This window comes from Lates calcarifer, linkage group LG12 (assembly GCF_001640805.2).
Source record: "Lates calcarifer isolate ASB-BC8 linkage group LG12, TLL_Latcal_v3, whole genome shotgun sequence".
Lineage (NCBI taxonomy): Eukaryota > Metazoa > Chordata > Actinopteri > Centropomidae > Lates > Lates calcarifer.
The window spans coordinates 16,632,689-16,657,856 of NC_066844.1; the positions used below are offsets into that span (position 1 = coordinate 16,632,689).

General features: G+C 40.2%; 1 protein-coding gene across 1 annotated transcript; it reads right to left on the bottom strand.

Moving 5' to 3' along the window:
* Positions 1-481: 481 nt before the first annotated feature.
* synpra (synaptoporin a) lies at positions 482-20,327 on the bottom strand. The gene is given in 7 exon segments (XM_018700215.2): positions 482-2,180; positions 3,101-3,292; positions 3,405-3,603; positions 3,758-3,795; positions 3,797-3,883; positions 19,961-20,026; positions 20,185-20,327. Coding segments are annotated over 7 exon segments (852 nt in total). The 5' UTR covers positions 20,203-20,327; the 3' UTR covers positions 482-1,928.
* Positions 20,328-25,168: the final 4,841 nt, after the last annotated feature.

Genomic DNA, 25,168 nt, shown 5'->3' on the forward strand with positions numbered 1-25,168 from the left:
TGGGATTAGCTCCAGTCCCACTGCTTGAGGATAAGCAGTATAGATAATGGATGGATGGATAGATTTGGAAGCTTAATTTCATAATCAGTTCCCTTTTCGGAGGTATATGATATTTTCACTTGCAGTATTGTTCCTTTCCACAATAAAACAAACTTATTTTCCTGTGCGAGTATCCAGCTCAAATCTCAAGGAAACACATTTGACCCATGTATAATAACAATTATACTTACTTACATTACATGGATATAAGGAGAGGACATGTAACAACAAAGCTTCTTAACTCCATTAGTTGGACACTGACAAAGCTGTGCACAAAAGGCAAATACTGCACATTAAACTTTATGATGACCAATAGAAGGAGCAAACAATTCAACCTTTCACAGACTCTCATGGACAATGAAGCATCCCTGTTTCTGTGGAAACCAAACCAACAGGTCAAAGGTCAAAAGTCAACCAAAGAGATCACAGCAGATACGTGAGATTGCGTCACTTATGGACAAATATGTGCATCTTTATTAGCTTGAATTCCTGTAAAATACGATCCACACTCAGTATATAGATCCGTACACATTTATCATTGACATCAGACTATTATACATACATGAATGTTCAATCTGCTTTATTACACTGATGCAAGCCACATGCTTAGGGGAGTCAAAAAACAGGGTTGCACAAGTCATATTAATGTAAACAAACAGCAACCAAGCATCATCCTTTGATTATCACTTTACATTAATTGCACATATTTTTTTTTAAAGTTGTACAAACCTGAATTGTGATTTTGAAGTAAACAAATGCTCAGTAACAGCTATGTACAGATGAGCCCACTATTCACTATTCTTCTGTTATCGCTGTGGTACTGATGTGCTTTTTTGCTGGGCTTTAAAAGTGTAAATGGATACTCTGGACATGCTTCAGAGGTATAATTTCTGTTTATCATTTTCCAGTAGTCTGAGGATGTAGCATAGAAAACAGTCACAGTAATTTGTAGCAAGAGTGGCCACTTGTAAACAGCGTGTGAGACAATCACCCTCTTCACATTATTTAAATAAAATGACAACGTGATAGCAGATGCAGCTAAAAAAAACGAAACCATGGAAACAGAAACAACAGCTGCATGTTATACTGTATTTTTTTTTTTTTTTTGCACAAACCCTGTATAGTGAATTGTTCAGTATGCAGTTATTGCTTTTGAATTTTTTTGTCTTTCTGACAAAACCAAAGTCAAACTTTTGTTGGAATGCACTTATAACACATGTAACAGAGAACTCTCCCTAAATTATGTTCTGAATCGAAATCTGAATTAGAAATACCCATTATCAAAATATAGTTCCTGATAGATCTTTTAAAAAAGTAACAATACTGATCAAAATAAACTTTAAGTAATGAGCCGGGGCAGTGTGAATCTGTAAACTTTCAGAGATAAATTGCATGTTTTTTTTCCCCTCAGGGTCACAGAGAGCATATTAACACACATACAACATCATGCACTTGAAAACGTGAAGAATTATACCAACATAGAGTACTTTTTCCTTCCACCACAGAGTGCAAACCAGTTTGAAAAAAGACATCAGTCTAAACAGTGAATGTCAATGACTAAGCACAGAGAGAGAAACTGTCACTAATGCGTTTCAAACTACAAGAAATACAACATTCAGCAAACAACACCTCAGAGAGAAAAGGAGTAAAAGACTATATCTAATAATTTTGTACAATACCCAACAATACTTGTATGTACAATGGGTGTACTCGGACACCTTTGACACCTTTTTATGACCATCTTTTTTGTTAGTTTTTTTTGCACAGACAGATTGATGACAAACTAAGCAGAGAATGAAAGTGAACTCCTCTTTCCTCCTCTCCTAACACCCCCCTGATTGCCCTGGTAAGAAATGCAATAGTGCCACTCAGGAAACAAAAAGGCACGGCTACATTTGATTGGAGTATGAAGTGGGCCCCCCCACCTGGCTGTACTCAGACGGCTGGCCGAAGTTTCCCTGGGTGTTGTAGCTCCCTGACTGGTCAAAGCTTCCCTGGTTGTAGGGCTGCTGGTTAAAGGTGCCGGCCTGTTTCTCAGACGCCCCGGCCGCCAACCTTGAAGAACCCTTGTGCCAACCTGTCTCCTTAAAGACAAACCAGATGTTTCCAGCCCATAGAACAAAGTTGAGGAACCCAAAAACCTGAAGAGAAAGAGAAAGAGTGATTAGAAATTTTATTCAGTGATGCAGATTCATTTTCTTTTATTTTTGTGTCTTTATTTTTATTCTGAAGGTCTTTTCACATACAGCTTGATGCAAATAAAGAATGTGAAAGTGCAAAATATTCCGTGAATATACAGGAGCTGAAGCCCCACTATGGTCAGTTGCGGGCATATTTTTAGGATGTCGGTGAGACAGTTTGAGGTCCTGCTGGGGACTGGATGAGCGCCGCAGCTGAGGAGGCAGAGGACCGACTACCGGGTAAGTAATATTCACGTTCTGTGTGAAAGTACTTATAACAAAAACAAGAGTTTGAAAAAATGAATTGATGTGCGAATTAATTACACAAAGAAAAACACCCGCAGTGTGAAAAGACCTTTATTCCTGTTATCTGTGTTTAAGAATGGTGTGCCTCTTTTCAAAGATATCATATCATTCATAATATTTGAAATATTTAACTTGTTTTTCATTTATTTTCCATTCAAATCAATCTTTGTTCAGCTCCACTTCAGTCTCTTCATGCTGATTCAACTTTAGCTGACAATTTAACTGTTTTCGTCTCTTACTCTTCAAATGGCACTTCAGCTCCTTTCAGTGCTTATAAATTTGACTTACTTTGACACTTATTACTGACACTTATTCTTTCTTTTTTCTTTCTTTCTTTTCATCTCTTCAAACACCAACAATTTCCACTGTTCATTCACTATTTACTTCAACTGCTGTCAGTGCTTACACCTCAACTTAAATAATACACTTGAACAGATGCTACATTCTCTCAGGATTTCTTCTTCAACTTATCAGTATTTCAAAAAATTCAACTGCAAAATTTCAAGCACATGTACAGTTTCTTCTGAAAATTTGAACATTCTTTTGTTCATATATTCATCTATTCCCAAACCTACCACTGAGGTGTTGAGTCCGGACCAGCGCGATCCGTGCACAGAGCCACACTTGTTGGTCTGGATTTTGCAGGCAGAGATGAGGAGCTGCACCTCATCTGGATCAGTGGCCACTTTGACATCAGACAGAGCCTTCGCCCAGGCAGAAGAACTGACCAGCCACATGAAGGAGAAGACCACGGTCACTATAAAGTCCTGATGGCATGGATGAGAGAAGATACATAAATAGAAACTAGTCAAACAGAAGAATGAAAGAATTTAATGGTAATGTGTGAAAAGGTCCCAGGTGAGAGGCCACTGTACTTACAATGAGTGGTCCTCGATTGTTGTCACGATACTTGTTCTGGAAGAAGATATAGACGACAGTGGCCATCAGGGAATACAGGAAGGCAAACACCGCAATGGTGACGAAGAACTCTGCAGAGGATGAATAGTCTCCAATGAGGAACACACGCTCCCTCCTCATGCCCTCACACACGGGCGCTTCAAAGGACACCTGATACAACCTGGCACACACAGAAAAAGGTACAAGGCTCAAATCCCACCCTAGTGTTACTACATAATTTACCTGAATAGGTCCTGGGAACACAACACAGTGATTTATTCTCATCAGGATGTTCCCTGTTTTTAACATTATGAAGTAAAAATGTCTTAACTCACCTGAAAGGATAAGCGAAGTCAATGCCAATGCTAAGGTTGCTGACTGGCCTTCTCCATGCAGTCCACGCTAACCCGCAGCTGCCCAGAATAGCCCCCACATGTCGCGAAGGCAAAAATGGCAAAAAGCTGCACAAAGAAACAAAAGACAAAAATCAGATTCACCTACATTACAACTCATCTGAACTGAGGCAATACACGAATTAATGTAAAGCATGAATATATTGCCACATTATTCAGACCAAACACCATATGTGTACGACAAGGTGATACTGTCACAATATCATCAGACCCACAGCTTCCTCTCTTAGCCCTTCTGTATCTGCTTCAACATACTGTTACAAAGAGGACCACTGCGAGGACAGAAGCATCAACTCTAATGAAATACATTATCAGAGGTCTGAGAACAGAGGCTCTCAGCTAAGAGATTTGCTGGCTTGCCAGTAGACCAGATATTGAGCGGGCTGATCAGCAAGGAGGAGGAGATGAGGCCTACAAACTACTGGGAATGAGATTTCTTTAATGTGATAACCGCCCAGACCATGAGTCAGGAGACAGTGCTTTACTTTGTATAACACTGGTGTGTGGGCAGAGTATTAATCCCACTGACTTTTACACAATGAAACATGTATCCTTAGCAATATATCGGGCTCAGTTTCAGTTTTTTTGAAAGCCAGATGAAAAACCTACATAGCTGTTTTACAAAAAGCTTTTTTTTTTTTTTTTTACCAAAGATATAACCACTTTCTTTATACTTAGTGACTTTGAGCTCATCTGAAATCTTTAACTTTACACAGATCATCACTATGCACTAGTGAGAGGTAACTATGATATGATGTCTGGACGATGATGTCTAAAAATGCTGGTTGTTTATATGAATCAGCCACATATGCTGATGTGTGACAATACAAAGGTGGTGTAAAATGAGTCAGTTGGAGAGTGTGATGGCTCTGTTTTGAACAGACTTTACTGACACTGTCAACCACACAGGTAGATTACAGTGGATGTGTCCAACCATGGTAAATGTGCTGTTGTGTTTAGCAGTTTTTCATCACATACATTAATACACCGCAGTGGTATTAATTGACTTTTGGCTACTTGAACATGGTTTCTTGTCAGGACCAGGTGGAAGTGGTAATAATGTTTGCTTGCCAAGAACTTCAGCCACTTGTTATGGTTACAAGACAGGAGGTTAGAATACCTGTGCAGCACTACTTCTTCATCTCCTCATGTTGGACTGAGGACAGATGAATGCTACAGCGAATCACTACAGGTAAATTTATATCACAAGACAGGACAGTCCAGGGCTAGCTTTTTAGCATACTAACTTTAGTAGAAGAAAAGAAGGGCTGTTAATGCTAACGTCAGCAATGCAGTGATAGTCAAAACCTACATACAGCACCTTAAAGAGTTTCCAATATTGCATGAAGAGTTTTAAATCTTAAAATGGAGTCACAGGAAACATTAAAACTGTAACTGCAGTGAATTTCTACTACCAAGCCCCGGTGGCAAACACTGAAGCTCAGCAGTCCCACCATTTTACTTACAGACATCTCAACATTTTTTCTGCCGTGACGTCAATTTAACACCAACTGATAGCGTTTTGGCCACATCAGCACAGGGACTACAATAGCTGCAGTGAGCATGTGGGCTGAGCTGAATTAGGACAAAGCTTCAGAGTCTGGAGGAAGAGATCTCTGTTTGTGCTCCCTCCACAGTCACCTGATGATGATTTCACCACCACAATTACTTGACAAAATGATTTTTTCCTTGTGCATTTGCTTTGTTTACAATTGGCCAAATAATTCAAGCCCGTACACTCGTATGGATGCACACACTGACACAACAACAAAAAAAAAACAAAAAACAGAAGAGTCTAAGAATAATAAAAAATTATTTGGCAGATAAAACTGCATTAGCAGTGTAATAGAGAAGGACATACACTAAGGCGATTACAATGAAACAAAAACAGAATTTGCTCTTAATGAATCTAGACTTCACAGTTTGTCCTATATTACTGTCTGACTGTAAAACCTTAGTGCATTATTAATTTATTTTTAATGCCATTATAACAAGTTTGATGACAGAAAGAAGGATCGCATATTGAAAAACTATCCACCTGTGTTTGTGTTTGTTGAAAATCTATATCCACAATTTTAAAAAAACATTTAAACTTATTGGAGCAAATATAACTACACACATTGAAGAGTGGAAGATACAGTATAATCCAGCTTTGTTATGCTACAGGGCTCTCAGAAGCATTCTGATATGAAATAGAAGCTGGAACAGGCTGCCTGAAGAAAGCGTGGCACTGTGTGTGTGTGTGTGTGTGTGTGTGTGTGGCTGAGTATTAATGTTTACTTGGCTCTATCTCATGTCTCTTCATTCCTCTACCATTCTACCACATCAGTGATTATCATTCATGTGGTTAAAAAAAAGACATGGGAAGAGAAAGTGAGAGTAGAGCACGTGTCTATAACAATTAGTAAAATGTATTTAAAGTTACAAAAAGAAATAAGCGTAAGCCACTTATATATTTCATTTTAAGTTTAATATTTCATGCATACTTTACAAGCTTTGTAGTACTAGCCACCATAAAAAGAGATAGAAAATGTGAAAAACCTTTCTTAAGAATAATGCTGATCTCTATGGCTCCTCTGACAAAACATCTGAAAATTATTTTATTGTACTGAGGTAAAAGTAAAATTACCCCAGTTAGTACAATTACCCCAAGACCTGCATTCACAATCTAGTGTAGGAGATTAGCATAAATTAACATAAAAAATGTATAGAAAGTAACAAAAGTAAAGGCTCTCCAAGAGGTACAGTTTGGCCATATAAACAGCATTTTAATGTTATATAAATATTATTTTTAATTTGTAAGATCATAACATGTTTATGTCTGCAAATCTTGACTTTCAATGTAACTAAAAACTACAGCTGTTAGCAGAATGCAGTGGAGTAAGAAGTTCAACATTTCTTTCTAAAACATGGTGGAATGTAACGTTGCATAAAAATGTTATAAAATAAAATGCATTTTATTATATAAGTTAGTAAAGTATATTGGCATGCTCTTACTTCCTACACATACAGTCCCTGCCACTGCTGTGATTAAATTATATTGCTACCTCTGCTGCCCACTCCAACAACAGTAGAGCCCAAAGAGACATCATTATGGAGCTGTAAGCGGAGAAGTTTTGCCCAGGCTTTGCCTGCCTCATTTGGCAAACAGGGACAATTCGCTTTTCTCTCTCTACGTTGCTCCAAAAGTGATGAGTAGTTTTAATGACATGAAGTTTAGCAGTTTTGTGTGCGCGACTAGTAAAAGTGACACAATTACACAGCTCCTCTTTGGTTCCATGGCTTTCCATTAAAAGTTAGAAACACTACACTTCTAGGTGTTTACAACCTCTGTGTGTTTTGTTAGTTAAAAAAAAAAAGAAAAGGGGTAGTTTTATTGGTCATACAATGATGAAAATCTACCTGATTTGTGTGAGGATTCTTTACTTGAGGAGATGATGACGCAAGATTTCACTGATTTTAACTTGAGGAGCTCACTGTGTCTTTCCCTGGAAAAACAAATTTCTTTGACTTACTCCTGTGTCAGAAGCCTCTAGTTATATTCAACAAACATGAACATGCAGCCAGTATATAATCATACACACATATATCCAACCTTTCGAACACACACAACTACCCTTAATATGCTCCCTCTCTCTCAGCCTAGTTTTCCATATAAAGCTCTGATAGCCTCAAGAGTTCTCAGAACCATGATCACCATAATCAGACCTGATGCCTGGTTAGCATGAGCCTCCCCTCTCCCATATTACAGGCAGCTGGACATGCAGCTTGCCAGTAGCTGGGGAGGACATATCTCTTTAGTTTGAAAGTCCCTCAGCCTCTGGAGGGCACAATCCGATCGGAGTTAGAATATGTGTAAACGTATTCTTAAAGTATGTCTAGATTAAGTGTCATGTGTGCATGCCTGTCTCATGCAAATGTCTACATTCACAGTGTCACAGTGACAGTACGCACTAAACAGAGAAGTGTTTGCTAAGTGCCACAAAAGAAGCAAAACTTCTATGTAGTTAATGAGCCTGCTGTGTGATTGATGGGTTAAGCAACACTGAATAACATAAAATAAATATATTGAGAACGCCAATTCACCAAATTTAACAGTGCATCACTGTTACATTTTCTGGATCATATTACTGGTAAACATCAAACTATGCTGCTATGCAGATGACACCTCATTGCACATTACAGTGAAACCCAGTTATGCTTGCGATATAAACCGGATGCTGATCTTTCTTTCATGCTACAGCTTATGTAATCCTGTAACACTAAAAATATCCAAGCCTGTTTTATTTGGCATTTTAATTCTTTTTTAAATCTCTCTTACCGGTTTATGACTACTATTTGACTGTTTACCTTGACTATAATGTACTTTGTGTCACTCTTTCAAATGTGCAGTATAATAATATCATTACTGCATTAAGCTTAAATATATGTCTGTGATAACATCTCAGGAACATTCAGACCAATTAGTTAGGGTAAGTGAGTGTAGTAAGTGTCAGTAGGTTTTGACTCCACACCAATAAAAATTTGATATCAGCCATATAAAAATGCAGCGCTCACTTACTCTGGCTTCAGGACAGGGATAACCACGTTCAAAAATATATGTTTTCCCATTTCTGTTAAGATATTATGTATCACAGAGAAACCACAGCTTTGTCAAGGCTTCCTCTGCAAGCTTGGACTTGGCAGGACATACCAGATTGTCTGAGGTGGAAAACACAGCACGTAGTAAGGAAGAGTTTTATCTTCCTAAGAGAAAATACATTTTCTTCCCTGTCAAGTTTAATTGGATTGATTTGATTCCCTCAGCTCTGTCGCCTCTTTTTGCTCATTGGCATGTTATGTAGAAATCAAAGGCTGTTACATAATAACCTCAGTAAAAACTACTCAGGCCTGGCTTTACTGATGACACAGAAATACACAGAGGCAAATCCAGCTCTTCTGATATTTGATGCATTCAAAATTGTATTTATTAGCGGCAAAAAAGCACTGGTATGACGTATTTTAAGGGGAAATCCACAGCTGATAAATTCAGACCCACATGCATATAACCAAAGAGATTTCAGCAGATATGAAAAGGGATCAGTGTCTAACTTTTCTATAGTTGTCTTCATATTAAAGCTAGATGGCTATTGTTAGCCACTGTTGAACACTGTTAACTGTGTACAAGCTTTGGCTGGTTCTGAGGCATGATAGGCTATGAAAAAACACAGAGAAATGTGCTCATATGTCTACACACACACACTTAACAAATTAAAATATGCAGCCAAATCATATGCAGCTAAAAGATCTCATAAATACTATACACACAGACTGTAATATGTTCTTATCTGAGCAAACAAATTGTAGAGGAAAAGTGACCAGAATAAATACTCCCCCCTAATTATCACAAACAGCCTCAGATAAACATCTCCCTCTTCCTCTCTCCCTCTCTCTCTATATATGTCTATATACACGTTCTCTCGCTCCTGCAGCTGCCTCCTCTCCCTGTGATTTTCGGCTCGGGTTTAGCCCCTCTCATTTCTGGCTGGGGCCTTTGAACAGGAGAGCGTGGCATTGTGGAAGGAGGGTGGGTGCTAAGCCCCGCGCCCCCGTGTGTTTATCTGCCTCTCCCAGCTGGGCTCCTCAGGGAACAAGAGATAGAGAGGGAGAGAGGGAGGGAAAGCAAAAGAGACAGAGAGAGAGAGAGAGAGAGAGAGAGAGAGAGAGGGACAGATACAGGGGGAGCAAGAGAGGAAAAAGCCAGAGTACAGGAATGAAAACCGTCTGAGATATTACCTACAGATTTAAATGAGCGGATGTGGATAAGAGGGCAAGGATTCTGTCTGAGGAGAACTTGAATGCAGCACAGGCGAAGTTGGAGACTTAAATGGATGAACGCTGTGGAAGAGCGGAGGCTGGCTGAGGATTATGAAACTGATCCTCAAGCTTCAGGCTTGACCAGCATGAATCAGACCCACCGTCCAGTACAAACAGCCAGGAAAACAAATTGAGTGTAGTAAAAATGACCAACCAGGCAAAGAAACAATCGAGAAACTGAGGTGAACACAAAGACAGAATGTTTAAGGAGTGGTGGTTTGGTAAAATGAGGAATGTTTGGCTGTAAAATAAATAAAATAACACGAGAAAACAGAGGAGCTGCTTCAACAAGAGGACGTGATAAGAGCGGCAGGCGAGGCGACTGAGGTAGCGTGGGGAGGTGAGGATCACGTTAAGTGGCAGGCGAGCTAAAAGGTGCATTCACTGATGAGCTGCACTTGACATTTTTGCAAAAAAAAAAAAAAAAAAAAACCCTCCTTGCAGATGCTACACATACACACCAACACACACCGTCCACCTGCTCTATTCAACTTGATATATAACCGTTGTGGTGTCAAGTGGCTGCCTCAGGAGGAGAAAAACGCCTCAAATGTTCAGCCTCTCTCTCTGCCTGACTAAAAAAAAATCTAGGACACTCTTTTTGAAAACAGAAAGAGAGAGACAGATGAAACAGAGTGAGACAGAGATTGAGAAAGGGAGGCATATCTCAAACTGCTTATCCTCTACTATACTTTAGAATCAATCTGCTCTATGAACTACTTGTCTGGTTTGAGTCTGGTTTAAGTTGCTACTTTAGATTTAAGTTAAGACCATTATAAAAATAAAACAAATCATGTATACAATAAATTACATTAAATTCATAGAGCTCAAGCAACAATATGGCAAATGCATAGGCACACAATTTTGTCGTGGGATAATTGAGAAGTACCTCTGTTGTCAAAATGTGACTTAAAGAGAAATTCTGGTGTTTTTCGACCTGGCTGCTTCTCATAATTGTAGCTGCTTTGACTAATGATCGCACTTAAGTTGCACTTGCCACTTCTGTTGTAGAGAACCATGCATATTAAGATGAGCAGTGCAGACTCTTACGGTTTCCAAATAAACTTAAAGCAGCGCTTTATTGCATATTTCAGCTGATTGTTTATATTGACCGACCTGCAACTTTGCTGCTGTTATGGTTCACTCTCATCGCTCTCACAGTGTTGGCCACAACAGGCAACAAAACTCTAAAATACCGTGCACTGCCTGCTCAGCACTAACACAGACAACAAGCTTAAAACTGCTGAATGCCAGATATGTCCATCAAAGTCAAGTCAAGTCAAATTTTATTTATATAGCGCCAATTCACAACAGAAGTTATCTCGAGGCACTGTACATATAGAGTCGGTCTAGACTGAACTCTTTATCTTATAAAATTTACAGAGAGAAACCCAACAGATCCCACCATGAGCAAGCACTAGGCGACTGTGGTAAGGAAAAACTTCCTTTTAAGAGGCAGTTATGTTGCTCCATAACTCCTATAAAATATGTAAATAAGGAGCTGTTTGCTAATAACTTTGTCATTTCAACTTAAAGGTGATGAGAACAGTGTTGTGTTCACAAATCAGCTATTGCAAATATTGCCATTATAATTTTTTGGTTGCTAACTGCACAGGGATCTACTTTCAAGGCAGTCTGCTGGCTAACCAAACTAGCTGCCTGTTCTTCTGCGCACAACAGTTTGTTTACATTTGTGAAGCTGAGGCAGGCAATGCATTCAGTATGCTCATGCTAGAGAGGTGGTAGGTAACGGGAAAGGTTTTAATGTAACTGTCCTCACAGATATTCAAGAAACTGATCAAAACAATTGGATCCAAGACCAAAGACAAAACTGAGCTACAGCGACTCTACTTTAATGTCTTAGATCAAGCACTTGAGGAAATGGAGGCAGAGGCCAGAAAAACAGGCCATCAGACATTTTGGGTCTAATGGCCTAAGAGGAAATAATGGCCTAAACAAATGCCTGAATGTATTGCCAAACAGTACGTCTCCAATCCGTTAACATTTGTCATGTGTATTTGCGCCTGTGTGTTCATACAGTATTGCCATTCTGCCCATGTTTGTGTGTGCGTGGCTATGCCTCAGAATGTGTGTACCCTCTTTGTGCATGTGTGTGTCTGAGTGTTTAAGGACCTAGATGTGAGCATGCAATGTGTATGTATGCGAACGTAGAGTAAAAATATCTCACTCTCTCCACTCAGGCAGAAGCATTAGCCAATGTCCTCAAACACACACACATACACACACGCACACACAAACATAGTCTCACTTGCTCTCGCTACTGCAGTGTGCCAGTGTGCAAACATGAGCAATTTTATGCCAGCTAGCTAAACACAAAACAACAAATGCACATCAGAAATAAAAGTGGGATGAGCAGTCAGATGCACATTTGAACTGAACTTTGACATAATAATGATGAGGGATACCTCCCTCCCTGTCATATTGTGTATGGTGTTGAAATATTGAAAAATTGCAATATCTAGTTTCTGTGATTTTTATTATTATTTTTTGGTTTGTTTTTCATTGACTTAAAATCATAAAAAGCTTCTTTACCCATGCATTTCCCTCGAGAAGTTTCATTTTACACTTTTTAAACAGGGATGACACCTTGTTTTGAAGATGGACAGAATAAATACATAAAAGTAGAGGAAACCCTGTCAATTCCAGCCCTGCTTTCACATCTAAGACATAGGTTTTTCCTGCTCATCAAACAGATGCAGTTACACTTCAGGGATATTGATCTTGGCTCATGCATCAGTCAGAAAAACCCAGCTACTTCACAGAAAAAGTTACACAAAGAGGTGACATCCACAAGCCTTCATGTAAATGCTGTCTGATCTTTGCTTCGATGGCAGCACCACAGAAATCAGTAGCTCATTTAGCAGCGGCTAATCCTGTCCCTGCACAGCAAGGGGAGCTCTTTGTGCCCAGCACAGCCCAGATTCATATTTCCCTCTATCTCTCTGCTCTCCCCTTCTGTAAGCTTGACTGACCACAAGCAAGCAGAAAATCTCCATTTATTTTTGCAACAGTGTCCCTTCTTGGTGCCTCTCTTCTTCTCCCCATGGGGTTTCCATGGCTACTTAGTCAGGTGACCTAGCTGGAACCCGGCCCCTGTGTCCTGCAGGGACAGTCAGTGCGCTTATAAAGCTGGAGGCACCCGATGTAATGTAACGCAAACCCAGTGTGTGTGTGTGTGTGTGTGTGTGTGTGTTTGTTTCTATATGCTGGTGGGTTTACATATGCAAGGATGATATTTCCTATCAAGAATCTAGATCTAGAGGAAATCATCTAAATTCACGTCAGGTTCTGTGTCACTTTATTGATCAAGTAGCTGTTAGTCAACTTACAGAAACACACCCTCTTATATTAACATATTCCTGAAATCAGTGTGAAAAATGTTGACCGCTTGCAGTAACCATCACTGCAGCTTTTGTGTGAACTGAAAATGACACTGATGGAACAGATCCGTCATACGCTACTCAGTGGTTATGGCAAAACAAGGGTTAGGGTTAGGGTAACTCTCCTTCCCAGTTTGTTGTTTTTCTCACCTTTACTTTTTTGTCTTTGTGACATTTCCATGTCTATGTGCTCTTGTCTGTGTACGTACTGTCTCGACACCTGTGCTCTTCCATGTACTGTGTGTGTGTGTGTGTGTGTGTGTGTGCGTGTGTGGGATGTCTTGTTTGAACAGACGTGTCCACCTACAGGAGAGGACAGGCTAACCTTTCCCTGTCTGAATCACTGGATGGTGGACCATCATCTCAGGGTTAAGAGGGAGACAGAGGCCCAGCTCTGACCTACTGGGTCAGGAAAGGCTACGTCACATTGAGGAGCTCGTTGGCTACCACAACCCACAAGACTGAGCTTACTTTGAGATCACATCACTGGAACTGAACTACCTCGACAAAAGTCAGCATTTTTCTTTTAATTTAAATGCTTCATTAGCTCAATAATTACAATGAAATAAAAACTCTGAATTCTGTATTTACTGTTCAAGCTATTACATATACAACATGACTAGGTTATTTCAGTGACTCTAATAGCTAGCATATCCTCCATCTCATGACTTTGTAATTACAGGGGGAAAAAGTGAGAGAGAGACTCATAGTCCCCAACCCCAAAGTGAAAAAATTTAGGACCGAACTGTGATGCCACAAAAAGCAGGTCCCTAAATATCCATTTTAACTGCCAGAAATATAAGCATCTACATGTGCTCAAGTCAGTATTAAATTATATTGTGTCTATGAAGCCTGTGTTGAACAATTATAGTCTGGTACTTGCAAGTGAGCTTTTGAGGGTGGGGGGCAAGATAAATATGGGGATAACAACACACATCCTCTGCAGTCTCTCCTGGAAGACATCCACAGTGTTGCACTCAACAGTTGTGTAACAAATGGAAAAAAACAAAAAACAAAAAACAAAAAACAAAAAACGCTAGAGCAAGACGTTTATACCCAGTGTACTTTCTCACCTCTAAACAGCTGGCTAATTATGCATAAAATTGGTTGTGAAATTCAGATGATCTGTTTCCAATCCAATTTTGGAAAAGTGTCTGACTTCGCTGTCCAACCGTCCAACAAGTGCTTTGGACGAAGCGTAAAGGCCCATAACAGCTAAAAGTTCCCACCTGTGAAGTGCAGTAAAGATGTTGCATGTTGCATGTGTCAGAACATCCTTAAAATATCAGTAAATATCAACACACGCCCTACCAAAATAAGAGCATCTAATTCTGTATTAGTCAATGTTTTTGCAGATGTTTTTCAGAGTTGATTGAGGAAGGAACATCAGACATAAAACTTTAAATGATATCAGACATCAGAGAATACCAGACTTTGTAGATTATACTGACTGACAGATATCTGGGAAGACACATATCACCAGCTACAGAGCATGTTTTGCAAAAGTTTACTTTCAAATAATATCTTGCAGAGGAGAAAATGCCTTCATACTGACTAATGTATATCTGAAAGGCAGTGGCACACTAATTCACCTGCCTAACCCAAGCAGATTTCATGACACTGAGGTATTTGTTTAAATAGATAGCCCAAACTTGACGCCATCTCTTGGAAGCATTTTTTCCCCTCAGCCTCATGTCCCCTTGTCAAAAGGAAATGAGTGATTTCAGTGCTGAAAAAACAGATCTTTGACCTGGCAAGTCTCTTGCGATATCTGTCAGCAGCTGTCGCCAATCTCGCTGCATTTCCCTCCTTTCACTTGTTTTCCTTTGGTGTGTGTGTGTGTGTGTGTGTGTATGTGTGTGTGTGTGTGTGTTTGTGTGTGCATATTCCCCTGCGTAAATGTTTATCATGAACATTGTGCAGAAATCTGTCAAAACCAACACTATAACACATTACAGAGGTGATAGGTCAATGAAGAAATAACACAAAATGTGGCAGACAGAACATGGAGTGAGTGAAAGAGAAAGAGAAAAAGAGAGAAAGAGAAATGAGATTGCTTTCTAAAAACAGGATGCATCTAATTTTGCCAATCCCACTGCATTCAAAATCTGTTTAATCTGTGTTGTGTTTTACTCATGTGAGTCTGCTGTATTTGCGTAACTGCAGAGTAATTCTGGCCTGTCTCACTCAGTTTTGCAGTAGCATTTGTTTAGAGTCATGTTTGGAGATTAGGGTTCCACACCTTATATCTACTTTGTTATACAAAAGATGTCTACATTAAGATGAATGCAATAATAATCATCACGTGTTTACTTTTACAATGGCCTATTATACAGACAGGTGACAAATTAAAGGAAAAACCTGGAAAATGAATCGAGAAACAGGATGAGGACCCCCCCAGACCTTCCCATCCACTGGGCACAAGTGGTCACTAAATGGTTTGATGAGTACGAAAATGATGTAAATTACATACTGTGGCCTTTGAAGGCACCAGATGTCAACCCAGTTGAAAAAGCTGTGGGAAATTTTGGACCGACATGTTAAGACAACGCTCTCCACCACCAGCATCGTAACACCAAACTGAGGGAATATCTTTTGGGAGAATTGTTGCTCCATTGCTCCAGCAGAGTTCAGAGACTTGACAGAATTAAAGCCTAGGAACACCAGCACATGGTGGCCCAACACATTACCACTGCTACACGCAACCATTACGTGCATATTTTTTACATATGCATATTATACATTAACAGAACGCCATTTTCAACCAGCTTGCAGAATTTTAAATTTAACATTAATGTCTGAAATACTGTCTGAAATCAAGGATCCACTGTGTCAAACATCCCATTTACATGTGGTATTAAAATGCGATCTGTATCCAGATACATTATCCAGATCACCTTTGACATTTACATGTGATTGTAATTTCAAGAAATTTTTGTTGGGATTTGATCTCTGCTCTCTGCAACAAAACTTGAGGTGACAGCAAATCAGCTGTAGGTGTCAAATATGTCTTGGGAAACATACCTACTTCTGTAGGAACTGTCCAGTTTTGCTTGGATAGCACTGTCACCCCAAAACGCCAATAAGCATCTCGTTTCCTGATGGCTCCAGAGACATGAATCTTCCATTTCTACCAGTTGTTGTAACTGTGCTGCAAACATGGTGCTCTGCCCACCCTAAAGCAAACTAAACTGGCATACAGTAAGGTACTGAGCATGACATCACAGGACAGTGTGACCCACTGGTTTTGGATGAGTGGAAGATCCTTACTCATAAACTAGACTCATGACGGGACTCATTCTTAGTCACTCATCAGCCTGTGTTTTGCTACAGTATAAGAAGCTCATACAGTACTTGTAAATCTGCACTGTGTGAGATGATACAACAGCCATGACAGTGCTTGAGCGCATAACAAATGCATGTATATCATTTGCATCATGTGCTTAATCAACTGAACAATTTTCCCTCTCCTTTCTCCTTCCATCTCTCTCTCATACACACACACACACACATACATGAAGACAAACACACACACACGCAGTGAAAAGTTTGGGCACATCTCAAAGGACAGCTTCTGCATGAGTTGGTCCATGGTGGAGAGGAGGGGACCTTACAGCTGTTTGAAGCAGAATATGCCAGCCACTGACAGTGTGCCAAACAGGCCAAGAGCTGAATGCGTACACACACACACACATACACACACTGAGCCATAAAACCATCCTTCAGAATCTCCTGCAGCCATGGCTGATTATGAATTTGCCTTATCCGTGTGCAGACCCAGTCCTGACTGAAGCTGTAGGAAAACCTACAAGTACTGCAACATCTTGACTGAAGTTAAAACAACCTTTCAACAGCCTTGTGTTTGTCCACATGACCAATCAGCCATACAGTCAAGGGTTCATCCATCATTAGCAATGTAAATGTCAATCATTGCCTGAACAAAGCCTTTAAGGCCTGAAGGCGTGTAAACAATGCAAACTGACAGACGTGTGTTTTTACTGGTGCTGTAATGTGCAAAGAAATTCACTGCAGGCCTTTAGATAATGAAGCATGATCGTTCTAAACACAGAAAACATTCGTTTCCTGGTCAGTCATGCCATGTCAGCTGTGTGTATTTCAGGCTGGGAGGAAGTCTCTGTTTGAGTGATTGTCTAAAAATAAAAAGGGGCCATATTTAAACTTAAGGTGTGTCCAGATTGTGTGCACATTTTGGGCTATTTGGTTAAAAAAAATGATAGCATCATGTCTTACATCAAGAATTAACCCTGGTTGTTTTACCTTAGGACTTGATTTGTTTGTAAAGTAGCTAGTAGGGACGTCGAGAGAAGCGACACCAAATCAACGCCAAAATTGTGAAAATGTGACAGCACCTGTTTTCCTAAAGTAGCGTAGGTACTGGAAGGTATCATAGGTACTGGAGATGTAATTCTTTAGGGACTGATGAGAGCAACATAATAACCCTACAAGTGCTCTAGTCTGATGTCAAAGGGAAGAAGAAGGAGGAAGGCACAGTAATGGATAAAAAACAACACTTGGCAACACATCCACTGTGGCCCCAAAAGTCATTGTATTTAAGGCAAATCACCAGGGGCAAGTTATAGACCACCAAAATTAAAACAACCATTTTGAATGAGAGTCATCAAATGTCTGTGGTAGCATTGCTCCACACACAACATTCACAGAGGCAATGTCTTGTTTGAGCTAACGTAGAAACAGCTCATAACATAAGCTGGGTGCTCATGATGTTAGTAGCTGCATTATACCATTCAGTCTGTCAAAGTATAACACCGACGTTTTAAATGAATATTGTCACAATACTGGTCAAGTTGCCACAGTAGTAAATTTATACTACTGCTAGCACACATCATATATGGATGCGTGCGCGTGTGAATTTTTTAGTTTTGGTATGGTATTTGGTATTGGTACCATTTACCAAATTTTCTGGTATCATGACATCTCCGTACGTGAATAGCAAGAGGAGAGTCATTGCTCTGAACTTGTAATGCCATTTCAGAGGAAGGGGGACCCCTTGTAGTGAGACAAAATACTGTGATGAGTTAAAAAACAAAAACAAAAAAAAAACAATCCCAATTCTCCAGTGCACTTTGATGATGAAAATGTCATCAGATGCTACATTTGTACCTGTCTGAGTCTCCTGAGGCACCCCGAGAGTCAGAGCTGAGCCGTAGTCAGGGCTAACATGAGGCCAAATGAGGTCAAAATAGTACATGTTACATCACTTAGAATCCAGGTGGAGGCAGGAAAAGTGAGAGATCCCTTTCCTCTCTGGTGTTAGAGAGGAACAGCCTGACCACAACTACACCACTGTAGGTGCTGCAGAATAAATCAGAATAATACCTGGGTCATAATTTGAATTGTTTGCATTTTTATGAGTCCACTGGCCAGCAGCAGAGATGCTGGAAAAGTTTCCATCTTTTAAGATACGGGTGAGGGAGAAAAAAAAAAGATGCAACAAGGAAAAGGTCACTTTTATAACAGTGCTATGAAGCTGTAGAGGTAGCCTGCCCTTTGTGTGTGTGTGTGTGTGTGTGTGTGTGTGTGTGTGTGTAGGGGAAATTACTTGCATAAGATCGTGCATGATTACATGTTAGTGAGCACTGCCAGGTGATTTGTGGATGATCAATACGTCAACTGGATGTCAAAGGAAGGTGTGCAGTCATGCTCATACAATCACATCACACATGCTGCCCTCCACCACACACACACACACACACACACATACACACACAAACATGAAAACACACATAGGGAGCTACGACACTGTTATCTTCATCATACAGATGGTGCTTTGGATCATCTGCTTGTTCTTTGGCTCCGGCCCACAAATATCACAGTGAATCTGATCGCACACACAAAACAACCAAAGCAGATGCACTTGAGAACTCACCTCACTGATAGACATCTGCCCTATATATCTCAGCTAGAACGTCACACTTCTGACGAAAGCAGGTTAGACTGAGATTCATTCCCCCTTTGCACATCAAAAAAAAAAAAAAAAAAAATCTGATTTTATTTATGATTTTTCTGGAGAGGAGACTGCTGCTTGAGGATTCTCTGCACATTTGATGGCATTTGTAAAAGTGAGAGAGACAAGCTCACACTTACGCATTCACACACTCACACAGGCGCACACCCTATCTGCACACAAGCTGAATACCCTCATGGCTACAGTAATTTCTCTAAACTCACATCAAAGAAAATCACTTATCTCGTTTTGCCTCCAGGCTTCTCTGCACTGTACAATAAACACGGGAGTCTACGATACAAGCGGCACCAAGACAGAGAGAGGTAGTAAAGCTTTGATTCAGTCAGAGCTAGGACACCCCGTTCTTATTGTTGATTCTTGTTATATCATTTCACTCAGGGTAAAAAAAAAAAAAAGAAAAGAAAAGAAAGAAAGAAAGAAAAAGAAAAAGGGGTTGGAGGGGAGGGGGGCTTTTTTTGGTGGACTGGCGCAAAAACGCACAGGTTTGGCGCAACTGCAAATCTAAAGCACGCATAACTGAAAAGCATCATAACGGTTTCCAATGTCATCTAGTTCCCACGGAGCTGTAAATCCTTACATAAACTTGAGCCATTTAGTCACGGTGAAGCGGATCACAGTGAAACCTGACTGACCCCCCGTGTGGAAGTAACATAAACACCACCATTAAGGCGCAAAACACCAACAGATGTGATGAACTTCAAGTTGCACCAGAGATGTGCGGGAATTTATCGAGACGAAACCAGTTGTTTTGCTCAACCACCGAAAACAGACGCTCAACACAATCCTACATTACATAATTCATTCATGCGTTTTCACAGCACAGTGAAGTTATTGCATTGCAAACACCAAAGTCCAACTCACCCATTCCAAAACACGGATAAATCCCAGAGGTAATTTTAGCACTTGAAATGTCCCCGTAGATGCAAGCTGCAAAATACACACAGAGAGACGGGGGGGGGAGTGGAGGGGGTGCAGAGAGAAGCGTTCTCATTTCTACCATCAATTAACGACACATTGGCCAATTTAGCTCTCAATTACTCACATCTCTGAGTCAAAATGATCTTTCTCTTCGTTTATTTACGCACCTGATTGGCGGTGTCCATCTCAGCAGAGGGCGACTTTCTTTCTTACTTGTTCTGATCGGATGTAAACAATCTCAAACCACAAGCCAAGACCCGATTGATGTGTCTGTCGCGCGTTAACAGTCAGGGCGCCCTCGGGCTTTGATTCCGACTCCGACCGGAAAAAGCCGAACTTTTTTTTTTTTTTTTTTTTTTTCCTCTGGATGAATTTACCATGGAGACAGGCAGGGATTGGCCTCAGCAATAGAGGAGTGACGCCTTCATTTTTTGTCATTGGAGGGAACAGATTTATTATTGTATCTGTTTAAGTTATTAACTCTGTAACTGTTACATCCTCAGTGTTCATACTCTAAATATACTTTATGCTTTTGCTTTGGCCTTATGGAGTTTTTTTTACACCAAGAAACAACGTGTCACTTTAAATAGGCCAAAAACTAAATGAATTTAAATTGAATTTGACTGACTATTCACTGTTTCATAATAGTACCAAAATAGCCTTTTGATGAACTTGGACAAAACTAAACAAAACTTGCAAAATACATTCTCCAAGATGGAAAAGGCCCACATCTCTGTAAGAAAAGTCATGTTTATGCTGAGGTGTAAATTTGGCTTTGATGTCATATTCTTATATTTTGGGAAATTCACTTTTTTCCCCCAAGAGCGAGATGAGAAAATCCTTAACTCACAGATACAAGAGTGGTGTCTATGTTTTTATTGTCCCAGCAAGAAGCCAAATATGCATGATTCAAAAAATGTCAAACTGTTCCTTTAGAGAGGATTCATTTATGGAGCTGACAAATACACAACATCTGCCCCACTGGAGATGTGACTCGCAGTGTGGAGACTGACATTATGCAATCTATGACAACCAGGAACAAACCACTCATGCACGCACACACACATATACACTCACATATATATACAGGTAACTTCATGTGATGGTCCTTGACTGTTTGATTGCTGTTATTATTCAGATTCACTGTAGGAGCTCAGGCAGTTTGTCATCTAATGAGTTTGCCCAGGCACACACACACAGAGGGAGAGAGAGAGGAGAGAGAGGAGAGAGAGAGAGCCTGAGTCTCACTGCAGGCGAGATGATGGAGAGTGAGGGGGGCTTCCCTGAGTATGCTACACTGATGACAGTTCCTGCAAAGCCAAGTGCAAACTGCTCTGACAGCGTGGCTAATTTTACAACATCCCTCCTATCGCTCCTTCGCTTTTACTCTTTCATTTTCTCCCTCTGTTGTCTCCTTCCCCCTCTCCCTCTCATGCACACACACAGACACAGACACACACACACTCCCTGCCTGAAGGGCTCTGTCCATGCGATTAGAGAATCATTGAATCTGATTGGCTAATATTTTCACCATAGGAAATCAAAAGGATCTGAGCAAGAAGAAGAACACAGTCTCTCATGTGCATTTCATCCTTTTAGTTAGGATCTGTTGCAGATAATGAGCCGCAGCACTTCCACTGGCTTTCATGGAGGCGTCTGACCTGACTGCACAGTGTGAGATCACAGAAATATTACACAGACAGCAGATTGTAGTCAAAAAAAAAGAAAAAAAAAGAAAAAAAAAAAACCCAGAGATATATGGTGACAATTTTTCCAGCATGAATAATTGACCTACAACTTCTTTTCCATGTAAAGAAACATTTATTTTTCTTAAGTCTTACATGATCCTGTAAGCATTTAAGCAACAGCCACATACCCAACCTGACCAAAGAGAAGATTCAACAAAAAGTAACATCCATGGAAAGTGAATGGTCCAGTGAAAAGTCATGGACTGGTGAACTGAACACACAAGTCTGGGAAATGCAAGGAAAAAAAAAAACACCAAAAAAAAAAAAAGCAATGAACAGAAATGTATACATTCATACTTTAAAGTGAGACTATGTTACTTTCTCCTGAAGAGCAGCTAATATGGCTACAAGTGAAACATCCTTTCCCAAGATTCTTTCAGTTGCTATAATTAGGAGGAGTCTAACTGACTGAGAGCGAGTGGAATCACATGGAGGAAGAAGGAGGTGGAAGTAGGAGAAAATTCTGGTGAGGTACAACATGTTTACATCTTGTTTTACTTTCGTATGAGGGGAGGAAAAAAAATGAAATCTGTGACAAAATGTAGTGTATCTGTAGCACGAGCAGAGAAGAGTCATAAAGTTAGTGATCTGCTTTGGTGATATCAGTTAATGCTACACAGACATATCCAGAGTTTTAATTCTCCTTTTGTTTATCTCATAACTTTTTCCCGCTATCCTGCCTGTGTCTGTTTTCACTGTTTGAGGCCCAAGTCACTGTTAACACACCCATGGTGAAGAGCTGCTGCCACTTCTTTATGCATGCTAGGAAATAAGGATCTACAAATAGATACAAAGCACCTTCGGGGATCACAGATGTAGCCAATCATGTCTCAACTTCCCCACAGTGTGTTACTGTAATATTTAGAATAGTGTTTTCAAAATACGACTAATGTTTGGCCGCAAAACTGACTCCTTTTTCCTCCCTGTACAGAGCCTATTACTGTATGTGTACGTGCTAAAGAAACGGGGGCAGATAACCTGTCACACACACTGACAGGTGTCAAAATGCATTTCAAGAAACTGAAAGTGTACTGCAGACCCAGAGAGAGGAGCACACCTGGGTACAGTAGCTAAAGGCCAGTGAGTGTGTGTTGTAGAGAAAACAGACAGGGCATAGGAGGAAGTAGAGCAGGCATGACTGAGTTTGCATCTTCCCTTGTATTTCTGCAGGACACACGTGCATTTTAAATCCAAGCCTCATCACAGATAAGTGTGTTAAAACACCTTATTATGAGCCAGCATGATGATGATGATTTCAGATTAACCTGCCATCGCATTGTGAATGGGTCTGTGTCATAAGAGCGTGGACTGCATGAGGGGCACCCTCAGAGGAAATCTGATTCAGACGGAGCTAAGCAGGTGCCGTCTGAGAGGAAGAGAAAAGCAATAAGAAGCAGAGCAGGGAGAGAGAAAGACAGCAGAGGAACAGTAGGAACAATCACCATTCTTCTTCTCTGGTTAAGCCTCTTTCATATTGCGACACACAGAGGAATTATAGCGCAGAGACTAGGTCAGCCACTTATCCATCTCATCCAACAATGCAACACGCCGCAACTCCACAGCAATTACTGTTCAGCTGGAGCCGCTGCCAGAGCACGTTCACGTCCTCTGGTGCTGATGCAGTTTCAGAAGCAATAATAATTAATGTTGTACAAGAGGTAGAATATTCCAAAAACACCCATGACATTCAAACAGAAAAACTGAGAGTTTTTGCATTGTTAGTCATTAGAGATGGACGATGCTTTATATAAGAATAAAATAATACAAAAAGATTCTTAAAAAATGTTGAGATAGATAAGAACCGTCTGTGTCCATGATGCACATTTAGGTTAAAAGCAGCAAAAATATGAGGAAATATGATAGAGCCCAGCTCATTCTCTGCAGTTAAATGTCACAGTTGGCCAAATTTGGATGGATTCATGTATTTCACACTCGCTTGTTAATTAAACCTATCCTCATATGCCTGTGACAACACAAAGCAATGAAACATGATTAGATACCGGAACAAAAGACAAGCTTTGGAAATGTTTCTGGATAAAATGGCATTAGCCCTGGTCTCATTCTGCACCAGTTAGACAGCGTACATAATCAGGATTAACTTTAGCATGATGGGGGGAGAGAGAGAGAGAGAAAGGAAGAGTGTGTCACGGGAAGGAGAGTATTCACCCTCAAAGTCACTCATCCTGGTGGCAGATAGCAACACTGGTGTACGTAATGAACGCGACAAATACACAAGAAGCACTATTGTTTCAATACCAAATGGGACTGCTGCAGTTTTATCAATGTCAGCGGGTTTTCCTTTAGTCCAGGTGGATGTCTATGAATGCAGGTAAAAATAAATATCCAGTTATAATGTGCAAACAAGACAATTGCTTGGTTTTTGCATGGTTTTTACTTTTTATGTGACTACAAAAAACATTTTTTTGTGTTTTTTGAGTTCTAGCACATCATAAAGGGGGCATTCCACCAGTTTTACCCATGCAGTTCAGTTTACTCTCCATGGGAGTGCTATACAGTGAAAACAGCTGCATAAATGCACAGCATAACAAGAATACAGACTTACACCTGGACAAACATAATTAAAAAAAAAAAAACAACAACAACAAAAAACAAATACATGCAAACTTGAATGTATAGCTACAATGCACAGGTTAAGATCTGGGCATCAAAATATTCTTTCAGGTCAGATTTATGCACTAGGTAGTGGTAAGTGGTAGTTGGTTTTATGCTCATATGTTGAGAGAATATGTACAATACAGTCCACTTATGTGTGTATAACAATGAAAGGATATCTTGCACTTGCTATTGTACAATGTTTCTGTTGTGTGTAATGTGACGCCATGTGGAAAGAGATAGTTCTTTAGCCTTGTCATTTTGGTGTACAGTGCTCTGAGTCACCTACCTTACCAGGGATTATTTAGATGTATTTTATGGTGACCTGTCAACTGACCTGTGCTACAATGATTTACTGTGGGCATGTTAGCATGTTGACGTTGGTAGCTCAAAGAACTGATATGCTATGCCTAAATACAGCCTCAAAGAGCTGCTGGCATGGCTGTAGTCTTTTTTAAACCCATCTCCCTAAAGTCCCCTCCCCCCCAACCTCTTGGATGTATATTATATGCATGTCCACTTTTAGAGTGGATATTACCAGAGTGAATATTTTCAGCTGTCACGGTGGATACGAGTGAAGTAGCTCACGATGAGGACCAGGAACCAGGGTTGGTGTTAACATTTAGATTAGAGATTTCTTCTTCCACGTTGTGAAGGACAGAAGGACTTTCTTCACACTCTCACACTTTGGTGTCTGCTGTAAAGTGAGAACGTGTTCACGCTCACCAGGGTTTGAATAACTAACTCTATACAATGTGAAACGTTCACAGCTTCTAAGATAAAACAGCAA